General features: G+C 38.9%; 1 protein-coding gene across 2 annotated transcripts in view; it reads right to left on the bottom strand.

Moving 5' to 3' along the window:
* The window catches only part of thada (THADA armadillo repeat containing), a 106859-nt gene that overhangs the window by 64449 nt on the left and 28671 nt on the right, over positions 1 to 13739 (bottom strand). For both annotated transcript variants that reach the window (XM_065297337.2, XM_065297336.2), the window contains exons 23-26: positions 11160 to 11292; positions 7512 to 7634; positions 7296 to 7418; positions 1557 to 1648 (exon numbers count right to left, since the gene is read on the bottom strand). In XM_065297337.2, the coding sequence (XP_065153409.1) occupies positions 1557 to 1648; positions 7296 to 7418; positions 7512 to 7634; positions 11160 to 11292 (471 nt within the window). The remainder of the gene's footprint in view (positions 1 to 1556; positions 1649 to 7295; positions 7419 to 7511; positions 7635 to 11159; positions 11293 to 13739) is intronic.

Below are 13739 nucleotides of genomic sequence, written 5' to 3'. Positions count from 1 at the left end.
CAGCCTATGACAAAATGGAAAAAAAACGTGAAGAAATAAAAGGCAGCCTGTCAAAATGTGTTGCAAGTACATATCAGCGTACAGCACAAACATTAAAAAGAACACTCGCGTACGCAAACAGCAATTAAACAAAACATTAAGAAAAAACGATCGGTCGCCTGCCACGCAAACACATAAAACTAAAGACAAACACATTGAAATGTTGGACAAGCTGATGGCTGAGTTACCCTGAAAGTAAACTATCCTGACTGGCGGGATTCAGCGCACCAGAGCCGAATAGGAGAGTTAGGATTACTTCAACGTGACTACGACAAAGCCCTGTTGAACTGTATAAGGTGATCTTAAAGTGAAATGTCGCGGTCAGCTGACCCAGGACCACATGGGCTCTTTGAAGTGTGAGGTATTGTGTCATTATGGCCAGTTCGACTTTGCAATTAAGTTGAATCAGTACGGCGATTAATCAAACCACACACCATGATCTCATAAGTGAGCCATTATTGGTCCTCATCGAGGTCAGTGCCACTCCTGTTTAGTCATTCCTCACTTTATCCATAACCTTTCAATCCCACAATGCATCTGGACATTCTTGCAACAGCTTGCGCTCCATTGGTTTGGATGAGATTAGGGAGCTGACTGAGAGCGGTCACCGCAGCAGGAGGTCTCGTTGCGGCCCACACGACCGTCCCGGGGTTGCCAGAGGGGTCGGGGGTCACGGCCTAATCGGTGGAACAGTGCTTGACAACAGCTAGTGAGTGTGGACGAGTGTGTCAACATTAGCGAAGATGTTAGCATTCCCTCTGTTACGAAAAAGATAAGTATGCATGGAAGATAAACGATTTGACCCTCGTCCGTGAGCTCAAATCACTAAGACTGTGCTAGGGAGGATAACTGTGGGATGAGGAGAGAGGCACAACACAGACAAACAGGCAGTTGGACGAAACAGCTAAAACATTTAAATGGCTGGAAGACATCCATGCGCTGTAGGCCAGCATGAGACAGAGATTAATAACTGGAATGGGGATGAAGTAAATCAATAGAGCTACAGTGCCCCCTAGCGAACAACACCTGACAGAGCAGGACTACATATGGCCTGGCCAACATGAAAGTGAGGCTTAGAATGAATGAACTTTTAAAACGAATTAATAGTTGGGTGAGATACATACAAGATACATTGTGTCATGTGCTAGACAACAGGTTCCCAAGTCTGCTGCTATCTCCACAGATTCACACTCAATATACAGCATCCTTATACAGTATGCTTGTTTATTATAATTTTCTGGCTAATCTTATTATGTTTTTCGCTGCCAATAAGACTATAAGGCACTCTCTGTGAAACTCTTGGGTAACAAGCCATTGTGTCAACATGACCTTAAATTGACCGCATTTAATTTTTAAAGGCATTATCCTGGCATTGTTGCGCATATGTTGTGAATGTGAACATCTTGTTTTACTATAAAAATGCACACCAGATTACAGAAGTAAACTAAACTGCAAACAGGGTTTCATGTTGATTAAGAGTGTCTGTATGAGAGTCATGAGATAATGAAAGTCCACACCTGTTCTTTTTGGAATGCTCATCCTTTCCTTTTTTCACCCCGAATATCCGAGTGATGAGAGTGCTGAAGAGAAGAGTCGATGAGTTTCTCACCTGGAGACGGGACAAGATGAAGATAAACAAAGACTGATCAACTGAAGTCAGTGTAAATATTACATCATGTGCTATTAGAGAAAGATAGAGAGGTAATATAACTAAAAAAACTGATAGTTTGCAGTTCTTTCACAAATATCATGTAAATTACTTGCGCTTAACGCTGCACTTAATCTACAAAGTAGATGAGGAAAACTATGATTCTGTGTCCTCAATGCGCCGCCATTGTTTGTTTACAATGCGTGGAATGGTGCACTATAATTTGTGGAGCGGATTTATTGCATTCTGCAGAAAAGGAGGAGTGGAGTTTATTGCGTTTTGGGAAAAAAGCGAGAAAAAAGATGACAGAATAACACGGCGGATATTGTATTTTGCATAAAATTAAGAATTTACTTTTAAATACTGACCTGATATAATACTGATTTTGGCAGTAACTCTTTTTTTTTTTAAATGCCGTTTATCGCGTTTTGGAGCCAAACTCTTCATCTTCTTTTGTGTTCCACAAAAATAATCCTTTACAGGTTTTGAACAATACTGACAGGGTGAATAAATACTGATGGTATTTTCATTTTTGGGTGAAATGCCCCTTCAATAATTATTTTTTATTTCTCTACAAAAAATACGTATAAATATTAGGTCTGTTAATTTAAAGGGGACATTTCCACAAGACTTTTTAAAGATGTCAAATAAATCTTTGGTGTCCCCAGAGTACCTATGTGAAGTTTTAGCTAAAAATATCATATAGATAATTTATTATAGCAAGATAAAATTGACACTGTGAGCAAAAATGTGCCTTTTAAATGTAAATGAGCTGATCTCTGCACTAAATGGCAGTGCTGTGGTTGGATAGGGCAGATTAAGGGGCAGTATTATCCCCTTCTGACATCACAAGGGGAGCCATATTTCAAAGACCTATTTTTACACATGCTTGCAGAAAATGGTTTACCAAAACTAAGTTACTGGGTTGATCTTATTCACATTTTCTAGGTTGATAGCACTGGAGACCCAATTATAGCACTTCATGATATGTCCCCTTTAAAGCACTAATTAGATTAATTAATTAAATATGATACTTTTTTTGGATGCAAGAGCTGGGTTTCAGGACGGCGAAAGCACGTATTTGCTACATGTCTGCACACTGTATAAAACTGAACTGGACAAACTAACAAAAAAAGAATACTGCAAAAAAAAACAAGTTAATATTCATTTTTCAACATCAAAAAGTTTTTTTTTTTACAATTTTATCACATCTGTCATGGGTCTTGGCATGCTCTCAGTCTTTTACCTAACTTTTTTGCTATTTTGGAAAAAAAACAGTTGATGGTTTCCAGACACTGGGACCAGACACTGTTTGGTTACCAACACTTTTTAAAATAACTTATTTTGTGCCACACACAATAAAGAAACTCATAAAGGTTTGAATCAAAATTAGGTTGCATTTCACAGTTAACACTGCCAAAACTATCATAAAAACTATGACAAAACTGCTAATTACTGAAAGTCCGTCTTTAATTTCTTCATTCTTCAAACATAGACACTGCAGTGCACTGCAGTAGTACTGTACATGGCATAGGCCCAGATCATGTGGGTGCTCGAGACACAAAATATTCTCCATTCATTTTAACCAATATAAAGTCGATAGAATGTAATTTGAGGTGGTTTTTGGATATGATATTTTATTTTATTGCCAATTATTAAAGGAATAGTCCATTTTCTTAAAAGAAAAATCCAGATAATTTACTCACCACCATGTCATCCAAAATGTTGATGTCTTTCTTTGTTCAGTCGAGAAGAAATTATGTTTTTTGAGGAAAACATTGCAGGATTTTTTTCATTTTAATTGACTTTAATAGAGCCCAACATTTAATACTTAACTCAACACTTAATTGTTTCGCTAGATAAGACCCTTATGCCTCGTTTGGGATCGTTTATAGTCCTTTGAAACTCCATGAAAAAAACTGTTAAGTGTTGAGTTAAGTATTAAATGTTGGGCTCTATTAAAGTCAATTAAAATGAAAAAAATCCTGCAATGTTTTCCTCAAAAAACATAATTTCTTCTCGACTGAACAAAGAAAGACATCAACATTTTGGATGACATGGTGGTGAGTAAATTATCTGGATTTTTCTTTTAAGAAAATTGAATATTCCTTTAAGAGCTCATTATTGCAGAACAGCACATTCAATCTGCTCCGCTTGGATGTCAGGCGGATTTCCTTTACTGAGAGTGAACTTTCCGTTTTTTTTTACCAAAACCGAATGATCTCTTGCAGATACGAGTACACGTTATTGAGTGTGAGAATCCACCAGCAGAATCTGCACCTATGGTACATGGTAAAATCATGGTTACTTTTCAAAAGCTCTCATTTACAAATCAGAAGTAAGGTTAGCGCATCTTGCGGTCAAGTGCACGTTATGAAAGAAGCCTGCAAGGTCGTCGACTTCATGGAATTAAGCTAATTCAGTATTTCAACTTTCCACATCCACCCCGACCATTTACCTTAGAGGTCAGGGGCCTCATTTATAAACGTTGCGTACGCACAAAAGAAGGCGTACGCCACTCTCTACGCAATAGTTGTTATTTATAAAAAGCAAACTTGACGGGAAAATGTGCGGTCCGTCACGCAAGCTCGGACCCAGGCGTACGCACAAAAACGGGTGAAATGAGAAATGGCGACACCGTTGGGAGATGGAAGAAACACGTGAAAGTGAAAGTAAAAATGACAACACTACCTCTCATAAATAACATGAAGACTTCACAAAGCAAGTCTTACAATTAACAGCCTACACGAACACCCTTTTGATCGATCAGCAGTGAAACAAAAACAAAAAAAATCTATCGAAAATTACAACAGAAATTCAAATGAACACATATTTGCTAAAAGAAAAGTGAAATATGTTCTGCAATAATATTGGCATGTTGCGCAATTCATCCTCATAAAGAATATAGTTCACAGAACGAAATAATGTACAAAACTGATATTCTGGCGGAGCAGATATAGATGCAATTACATAGACAGATAGATAGATAATTAAGGAGATATATAGATAGATAGATAAATAAATAAATAGATAGATGTATTAATTGTCCACTGGGGAAAGTTGTTTTCATAGTAAACCATATCTTCATAATCTATGGAATTATGGTATTCATGCATATGCCTTTACTGTGTTTTATTTTTGATAAAACAATGCATGGCGTATGTCTAAACCATTCAGAAAGCAACACGAAATTACATTTGCGCTAAACAATGTCCCCTTTCCCCAACCCGTGGCAGACACACTCTGGCGATGGAGTGCTAGACGTTTTTGTGCCTCGACTTTGATGTCCGACCATTTCTTTATTTCGGCCACGGTCCGAGGTTGTGAGGCTACAGCATTTACAGCGTCTACCACCGTTTGCCACTCAAGTGCCTTTTTGGCATTAGTAATGCCCACACTGTGCCCTCCAAACAACATTTTTCTCCTCTTTTCCACCTCGCCAACGATAACTTCTACTTCACATTGAGTGAAGTTACGTTTTTTTTAATGTCCTCTATGTGTTTGCCATGATTTCGCAATCAATGCATATTAACTTGTGGGCGTTTCACGGACTATTTATGGGCAACTATGGGCGTGTCATGAAGCCGCAAAAGCTGCGCTACATTTAGAATTGATTGTGATTTATTAAGGGAAAAATGCGTAGGATGTGCGTGCGCACGGTTTTATAAATCCGAATATTTCTGTGCGTACGCCCGTCCTATGTTTCATCCGTACGCCACTTCTGACGCAAATCCTACGCAAAGTTTTATAAATGAGGCCCCAGATGTCTTGACTCCATTAAAATCTGACTTTTTCCATGTTTAAGTGCTATAATTTCCTTAAGCTCCTTAGTGCTTCTATAAACCTAGAAAATGTTAAAAAGATCAACCCAGTAACTTAGTTTTGGTAAACCATTCTCTGCAAGAATCTAATAAAATAGGTCATTGAAATGTGTCTCCCCTTGTGATGTCAAAAATGGATGTTATATGGATAATAATACCGCCTCTTGATCTGCAATTTACAACAACGGCACTGTCATTTAGTACAGAGATAAGAGAGAGCGAGAGAGAGAATAATTGACAGCACAACTGAGTTTCAATTTGAACAAACCACCATTATGGTGATCAGTGTTTGCATTTCATCAGCCCATTTGCATTTTAAGGGACACACCCAAAAACGCAAAATCAAATGAATACAAATCTGTATCTAAATGGTACCCAATAAGACTTTTTTAAAGGGTATCATCCCAGAGACACATTTTGGACCATTTATACTGAGAGGGTCATGCTATACAGCCTGGTATATTCTGACAGCAGTGAGTCAGAACACATGAGGATAGAGCTTGAGACATATTACAAAGCAAAAACCGGTCTTACAGCTCAACGGTTTACAAAGGCTTAGTCACAAATCCAACATCATGCGGTCATGAGAGCAACTTAACACAAGAAGCCAGACTCATTGATCTGACGACATTCAGATTTCCAACAACAGTAAAAGACCTTCAGAAGGCCTCGTCTTACGTCTGATGCTGGACAAATAAAACTTTATAACCATTTTATACCGTTGAACAGTCGATTCTTTATGACTGACTGTTGCATCCTGGGAAAAACTAGTCTTACTATTGTCTGGCCTGAGCTCTGTAATAAACTACGAGAGTAAAGATCCCGCTGGAAACAGTAGCAAAGTCTAGAGGAAAATGAAAGGAATGGAATGAACTGATAAGAAAATGAGGTGAGGAGAGATAAATAAGGAAAGATGGACAGGTACGAGGGAGGAGCGCGCAGGAATGTGACCTGGACATGTCGCTGTGGTGACCTGCGGGCACCGTTTGTCACCCATGAGAACGTGATCAAAGCGGGAGATCCAGGGCAACGGGCCAGGACCACCGTACAGCTGTGTGCATGTGTGTGTCCCCGCACGTACGGCTCCTGAAGCGCTGTGCTCACTTTAATTATTAACCTGTCAGGGCCACGGCAGCAGTTACGTGCCAAACAGTGAACAAATGAGTGTGAGAACGAGAGGAGAGACGAGTGACGTGAGAGTTGTGTTTATTAGGCCTCTATAAAGATCTGTAAAAGCACTAATGTTACTTAATGTAACGTGCAATACGTGCGTACATACAGGGACCCCCAAATGTGTTTAAACACTTATGTCACTTCATATTTGTATTCAATAATAAATGACCACACTAAATGTAGTCTGCAAACAACTGAAGCCAAACCTGTTCCCAGAACTAGCTTCACTTACTAGTATACTTTTTAGTTGCACTTTAAATTGGTTTGAATAAAAGCATCTGCCAAATGCATGAAGGTAAATGTAAAAACAAAAATATCATTAACTTTTAAGGAGGCTGTATATTTATAATACATAATGGGGTTAAAGTGTACGACGTAGCCTATGCATAGTCACACAGCCTACGCTGTGGCCTATGCCGTACCCTGACGCGCACCTCCCCAAAAATCGATGTGGATCAACCCCATGCCTCAGTTTCATTGGATCACAACTGTGCGGAGAGGTTTGGCAACCAGGCACGAATTCAATGAGCTAACATTGTATACATTAATTTTACACAGTAACGTAAGCTCTGTGTAATAGTTGACACCCGTTATGTGAACAATAAGAAACTCACTGTCCACACAGGAGAAGTAAAGCCCAGAATAGCAGCCTGCATGCCCTCAGCCACGAACGGCACAACGTTTTCTCCAAGTCGTGTATCTCGAAACAGAGACCTCAGGATGTTCAGAGCGTGGACCTGTCATTGCACAAACGCAGTGAACAAACACATTAGGTCTAATAGTAGAATTACATCATCTAATTTCCTCCATGCGTGCGTGTGCGTTTTTACCTGCGGCACAGTGCTGCTTTCTGTGGATCCATCACATGAGGGCATGGCCAGTGCTGTGAGAGATCTCATGGTCAACTTCAAAAGACTACAGCTTGAAGATTTCGGCTCAGAGGACAGCAGGGCCTTAACACAAGATTAGGTTGCGATTACAATACAAAAGTGTTTTGCATAGATGAAAAGCAGAAATATCAACTATCCAGAGTTGGAGACACGGTGCATTGTGATATAAGACACTTTGGATGTTGTGCCAACTCTCGACAGCTTATGAAAGCGTCTGTTTGATATGCATCCATTAAAAAATGTGTTACTGATGTTTTGGACAGAGTCATTATTACACTCAAAATCCTCCTTTAGTCACGAGACGGTGAATGTTAGCATGACATAGTGGAATATCGACAGCATGTAACACAATCGTTTCTCTTTTTATTCCCAGCGCTCCAGAGCCACGGGTGTGAACCCGCCGCGTAGGCTCACCTTTTCCGGAACATGCCGCAGGAATGTAAACTCATGCCAGGTGTTGAGTTTATCTATCCTGTGCATGTCTTACGCTCTTCTTAATCCCTCTCCATGTGTCACAATCCAGATCTGAAAGCCCATTTTCCCTGACTTCAGTATTGAGATATTCTGATCTCTCACTGGGGAGGAGCGTCATAAAACTGCACTGAATCAATTACTGACTCGCAGATGTTAGTTTTGAAAACTGATAAATTAATTCCCGCTGGGGGAAATTTCGGACCGTTACATATTTGTGTACATACTCACGTTTTGGAGGTACTTCACTGTAACGTCACTCGTGTCTTCAGCGCACGCTACAGTGAAGTACATCAAAAACATACTGTAAAAGTACAAAAAGTTCAAAAAAGCTTTTAAATCTTCATGTAAATATATTAATATAATAGGTTATTTGCATTTTGCACAGGAACAGAAGATGGGATTAACAGTGGCGGCTCGTGACTGCTCTTCCGAGAGGATGTGTTCAGAGTGTAATGTGTTTTTAAAATATGTGTTTGTTGCGTCATGTGAACCATGTGCATCACGTGTTTTGTCAAAATAAGTGTCTGCTGCACACGTGTCAAAACCGTTTATGATAAAAGAGATGCTCAGGTTCACAAAATACAAGCAAAAACACACTCCCTTAACAGTAAACTCTGATTACGCATGAGATTATGTGAGTATCTGGTAGGGGTGACCCCGAACAGTCGAAGATTCGATGCATCAAAAAGAGAAGCCTGATTCGACTACCAATCTCACAGTCGAATCGTCGTAGATGTGTTATGAAATGAGGATCATTCAATTTTGGCTGTATATGGGTGCACACATTATCTGATTTCACATATTACAGCTTTCTCCCAATATATTAATATACTGCATATTATGATAATGCTGCAAATAATATGTGAAGTAGCAGCTTTCAATAAATATTTTTAAAATGCGTTAATAAATCCAACAACCCCTGTGACCGGTCTACACGTCCATAAGAGGTTTCTATGTTTATAAACCATTGCCTCTTTGTTTCTACATTTAAAACACAAAGCTGGCAATTCTGGCTATACTTTTGTTCTTTAATATTTTCTTTATTTTATTTTATTTATAAATCACTCTGGGTTATCTGATTTATCTATTTGGCTTGTGTTTTGTTTCCGTGCACTTCAGACATTTTGCATATTTGTTCTGCACCTTGTTACTTCTGACCTTATTTATTTTTTTTTTTAAATGTATTTATTATAAACATAAATTCTGATCTAATTTAAGTCTGTGAATTTTGGATTGCTTTTCGTTGTATCGATTTTGCGCTGTTTGCGTTCTGGCCATGATGCTGGCACATGCAATTTAGCCGAACGCGCTAGGTGCTCTGCGTCTCATATTTAGGAGTTCATCAAACTAAACATAAAAAAAAAGAATGTTTTTCGACGGGTATAAGTTATAAAATGTATTTAAAACAGGGTGGTTATCTTGTCAAAAGTAAAACAGGTAAGCTGTTTCTTTACATTTCGGGGATGACACGGAAAATATCTGCACCGAACCTATATTTATGCCTGACACGACTGTCTTTCTTGTGATTTAATATTATGGTCGGTGTTCACTTTCAAATGATTGAAAAGAGATTCCTGAAATAAATAATATAAGAATCATCAGGTCTTTCTGTACCTAAAGTGAATAGAGATGATCAAAGTCAAAGTAAGCAAGCAGGTATTTCTGTATATGTAATAATGCCTAGTGTCCATAAAATCATTAATTTCAGTGTTTTTCTCGTTATAAATTAACATTTAATGAATTGTTTAGAAAGCTTAGTTTTTATCATTTACAGTAACAATACAAATTATGTAATTTGTCGTTTTTTTTTGGTCACGACTGCTTTGACACGCTAAATCTCCAAATTAATTAAATCGCTGAATTGTAGCTGGGTTTCAAAAGCAGGATCACATTTGTTTTTTGTTTTTTTAGGTTTAGTTATCAAAATGTTTTTTTGTTATATCTTTGTGTAATGTTCTGTAGATTGTGGCTTTAAAATGTTATAAGGAATGATTAAACAAATGTTTATGTTGCCTTACATTTTACCTAAAAAAAATGCATTGTCCGTTTTGTCTTCGTTCATAACTTGAAAGACAGTTTTGGTCAATTTATCAGAAAGTTGTTTATGTGTGCTGCTTGTGAAAGAAAATAAAAGTTACTCATTTGTACCTGGTCTGGCCCTCTCCCAACCCATGCACATACACATAGACGATTCGGCTATCGGTCGACTATAGAAAGATTCGACAATTCTGATTCGAATATGTAAATCCTTAGTCGAGGACACCCTATCTGGCAAACGCAAGCGTCTCTTTTATCATAAACCCTTTAGATGCATCTGCAGCAGGCACTTATTTTGACAAGACACGTGATCCATATACATGTACTCGACACGCAGAACACATATTTTGAAATTACGAACCACACACACGACGGGCTACATACACGTTGTGATGAACTTCGCATCGTGCACCCTCGAAAAAAAGAAGTCACCGGCCGCCACTGGGGATTAATATCCATTTAGCCAAGACTCATTTATGTAGTCGAATGTAAATGAAAAAGTTTTAATAAGTTTATCTATAGCTATCTGATCAGAGAAGTGAACAGGTGTAAAAGTATACTGACCTATAATGACTGCTGGAATGTTAAAAAAAAGATAAATAATGTGAAATAAGTAAAGTAAAAATGATATTCTGAAAACATAACTTGTGCAATGGTGAGAAAATTGGTATAAAAATAATTAGGAAAATGAAAAAAAAATTGTTAGATTGTTCTTTATTCGGCTGAGTTTTTAATTTTTTCATTCTTGGCTGCGGCCAAGAATTTTCCTTTCGGGGCATCCCTACTTTTAAACCCGCTAGTTTTTTTTTCAGTTATGTAATGACATCACCTGCAGCTAGTGACACAGTTTACTGTGGGAAAACAACTGCAAAAACTAAACTGTAGTTTATAAATCTAGTTATGGGATCTCAACATGGTGGAAATCATGGGTGGTTTATTATGTTGAAGCTAAGTACACACAAGTGTTCACCACAGAAAAATCTAATTTTTTATATGACTTATTTTTCTAAGAAATAAAAGTTGAATTAGAAAAGAGTACTTCAGTCATCTGTGTTGTACACAGTCAAACAGACTGACCTGTATGTAGAAAGGTATTCCTGCACTGCGGCGGGTGGCACAAAGTTTAGAGGAGGGGTCGCTGGATTTCACCTCCTCGAGAACCTCCTTCAGCCAGTGTGCTGGGAGCTGCTGGAGCTCAACACTCCCACTCCTGACACACAGATATACACAAAGGCACAGATTAGACACCCATCCACGTAACACAATAAAAAGAAAGTCTGCTCCATCCATGTTCACAAATTTTTGTTCACATCTTCTCTAATGTGATATTACTCTACAGTTTTACGGAGCTAAAAATGTAATCGCATCCTTATGTGATCCCAAAGCAAAGTGCTGACTATAAAATTCAATTTATTTTCAATTCAAACGCTCAAACAGGAAAATTTCAGACTACAGCCACGCTATACAAGAGTCTTTAAGATAAACATCAATTTCTATAAACAGCCTATGTGGAATCATAAGTGGAGACTCGAGTCTTTTGTTGATCCTATGAACTTAATCCGGTGGTGTGGGACTGTAAGCCACTTTCACATACAATGGTTAGTTCAGACCTCAAGTTTAGACCCTATTAACTTTCAGACGTGAAGGTGGTTAAACATCACAGGCAATGGATTTTATCAGCAGATATTTTTTCACATGGCTGTGATGGCAAAAAGCAAATTATTGAGTGCACAAGCTTTTTTAAAGTTCAGGTGTACATTATTTATTTTGGACTTTTGTTTGATTTACATGTCTTAACCCAAAAATATGCAGGATGAACTATGTGTCATACTTCAGATTAGGGCTTTGTTCGAATTCCTAACCCAAAGTATGAGAAATAATAACAGTGATGCTTGCCTTAGCAAGCACCATTAATTACGCTGAAAAGCTTGGTTGCATACACACGCAAACACATAGCAGAAGTTGCCCGAGCGTGTATGGGACGCCCACTTTGAAAGCAGAAAAGAATGCAAAGCTCTGGTTATGAAAAGTATCATTATAGCAGGAGCGCTGGACCGAGCAGACCAGATCAAACAATCTGAACCATGCAGCGAGCACCCACACACACACACAAGCACGCCTTTTTCGGTCATATGCTGCCTGGAAAACAAGGGGAAACCTTCAATGGCCAGCAGCCGAACGCTGAACAATCAACACCTCGTAACGGGACTCGTGGTTGTCGGTGGGGCTGAATAATGACACGGTAACAATTTTACTCCAGACAGAACCAGGGGAACCTCGAAGCATATGTATAGAAAGAAGTGCATAAAACCAGGCCACAAACATACACAACACTGTTCGAAAGGACTAAACATTCATAAACATCTGAGCTTTAAGGAATAGTTGCTTCTTGCATATTGGATCCAATATTGTTACACACGCATTAAACTGTTTCTATTTAATAAATGTGTAAAAGATACTACATCACGACATTGTGAGATAATTTCGTGTTAAAATGTCTGCTCGAGTGCAAGAAAAAAACAAATTCAGTTGGCATTTGCGTCTCTACTATTTGCTCGTATTAGCAAGCTGTCTGAAGCCTTGAAATGCAGTTCGTGCTTGCGCTTTAGAGAGATGCGCGCAAACAAAACATATCAAACAACGCCGAGTACAGTATTGACGTCTTTATGTACCAAAAGATCACATTCTTTCTGATCCCATTTTTTAAACACTAGTTAGTGTGTATTGTTGCTGTTAGTGCATAATAATACCTGTAAAATGATAAAGCACAAAGTTCATTGCCAGGCGATATATTTTCTTCAACAGAATATTCCCTATCCAAGCCTACAGCGAACAGTCGGTTTGGACTACAGCCCTCTATTTCCTGCTTTAATGACGTCAGTTTTTTGACTAAACTCCACCCACAGGAATACTTCATTCGCAGCAGCCATATCACCGTGTAGCCCAAGACAGCTTGCCCACTGAAGCTAAGCAGGGTTGAGCCTGGTCAGTACTTGGATGGGAGACCACCTGGGAAAGCCAGGTTGCTGCTGTTAGAGGTGTTAGTGAGACCAGCAGGGGGTGCTCAACCTGTGGTCTGTGTGGGTCCTAAAACCCCAGCATAGTGACGGGGACCCTATACTGTCAAAAAGCATTTCAGATGAGACTTTAAACCGAGGTTCTGACTCTCTGTGGTCGTTAAAAATCCCAGGATGTCATTTGAAAAAGAGTAGGGGTGTGCCCCGGCATCCTGGCCAAACTTGCCCATTGTCCTACTAATCATCCCCATATCTACTAATTGGCTACATCAATCGGTCTCCTCTTCACTAATAAGCTGGTGTGTGGTGGGCGTTCTGGCGCAATATGGCTGCCGTCGCATCATCCAGGTGGATGCTGCACATTGGTGGTGGTTGAGGAGATTCCCCCATTCATATGTAAAGCGCTTTGAAGTCTGCAGAACAGCGCTATATCAATGTAACGAATTATTATTATTATTTTATCTCAGCTAACGGCAAGCTAAGCACAACACACTAAACAAACTACACAATCAGAACTCGATACGTATTTCTGAAGGAGGGACTTCAAAGAACAAGGAAGACATCAGACCGTTTTAGGACAGTGAAAATAGCGATATACAGATAAGTAAATTGTGTGAAAATACGTTTTTTAACATGAAGA

Source organism: Paramisgurnus dabryanus, chromosome 20 (genome assembly GCF_030506205.2).
Source record: "Paramisgurnus dabryanus chromosome 20, PD_genome_1.1, whole genome shotgun sequence".
Classification (NCBI taxonomy): Eukaryota; Metazoa; Chordata; class Actinopteri; order Cypriniformes; family Cobitidae; genus Paramisgurnus; species Paramisgurnus dabryanus.
Note: the sequence above shows the minus strand (reverse complement) of the source record. Positions and strands in the feature narration are given on the sequence as shown.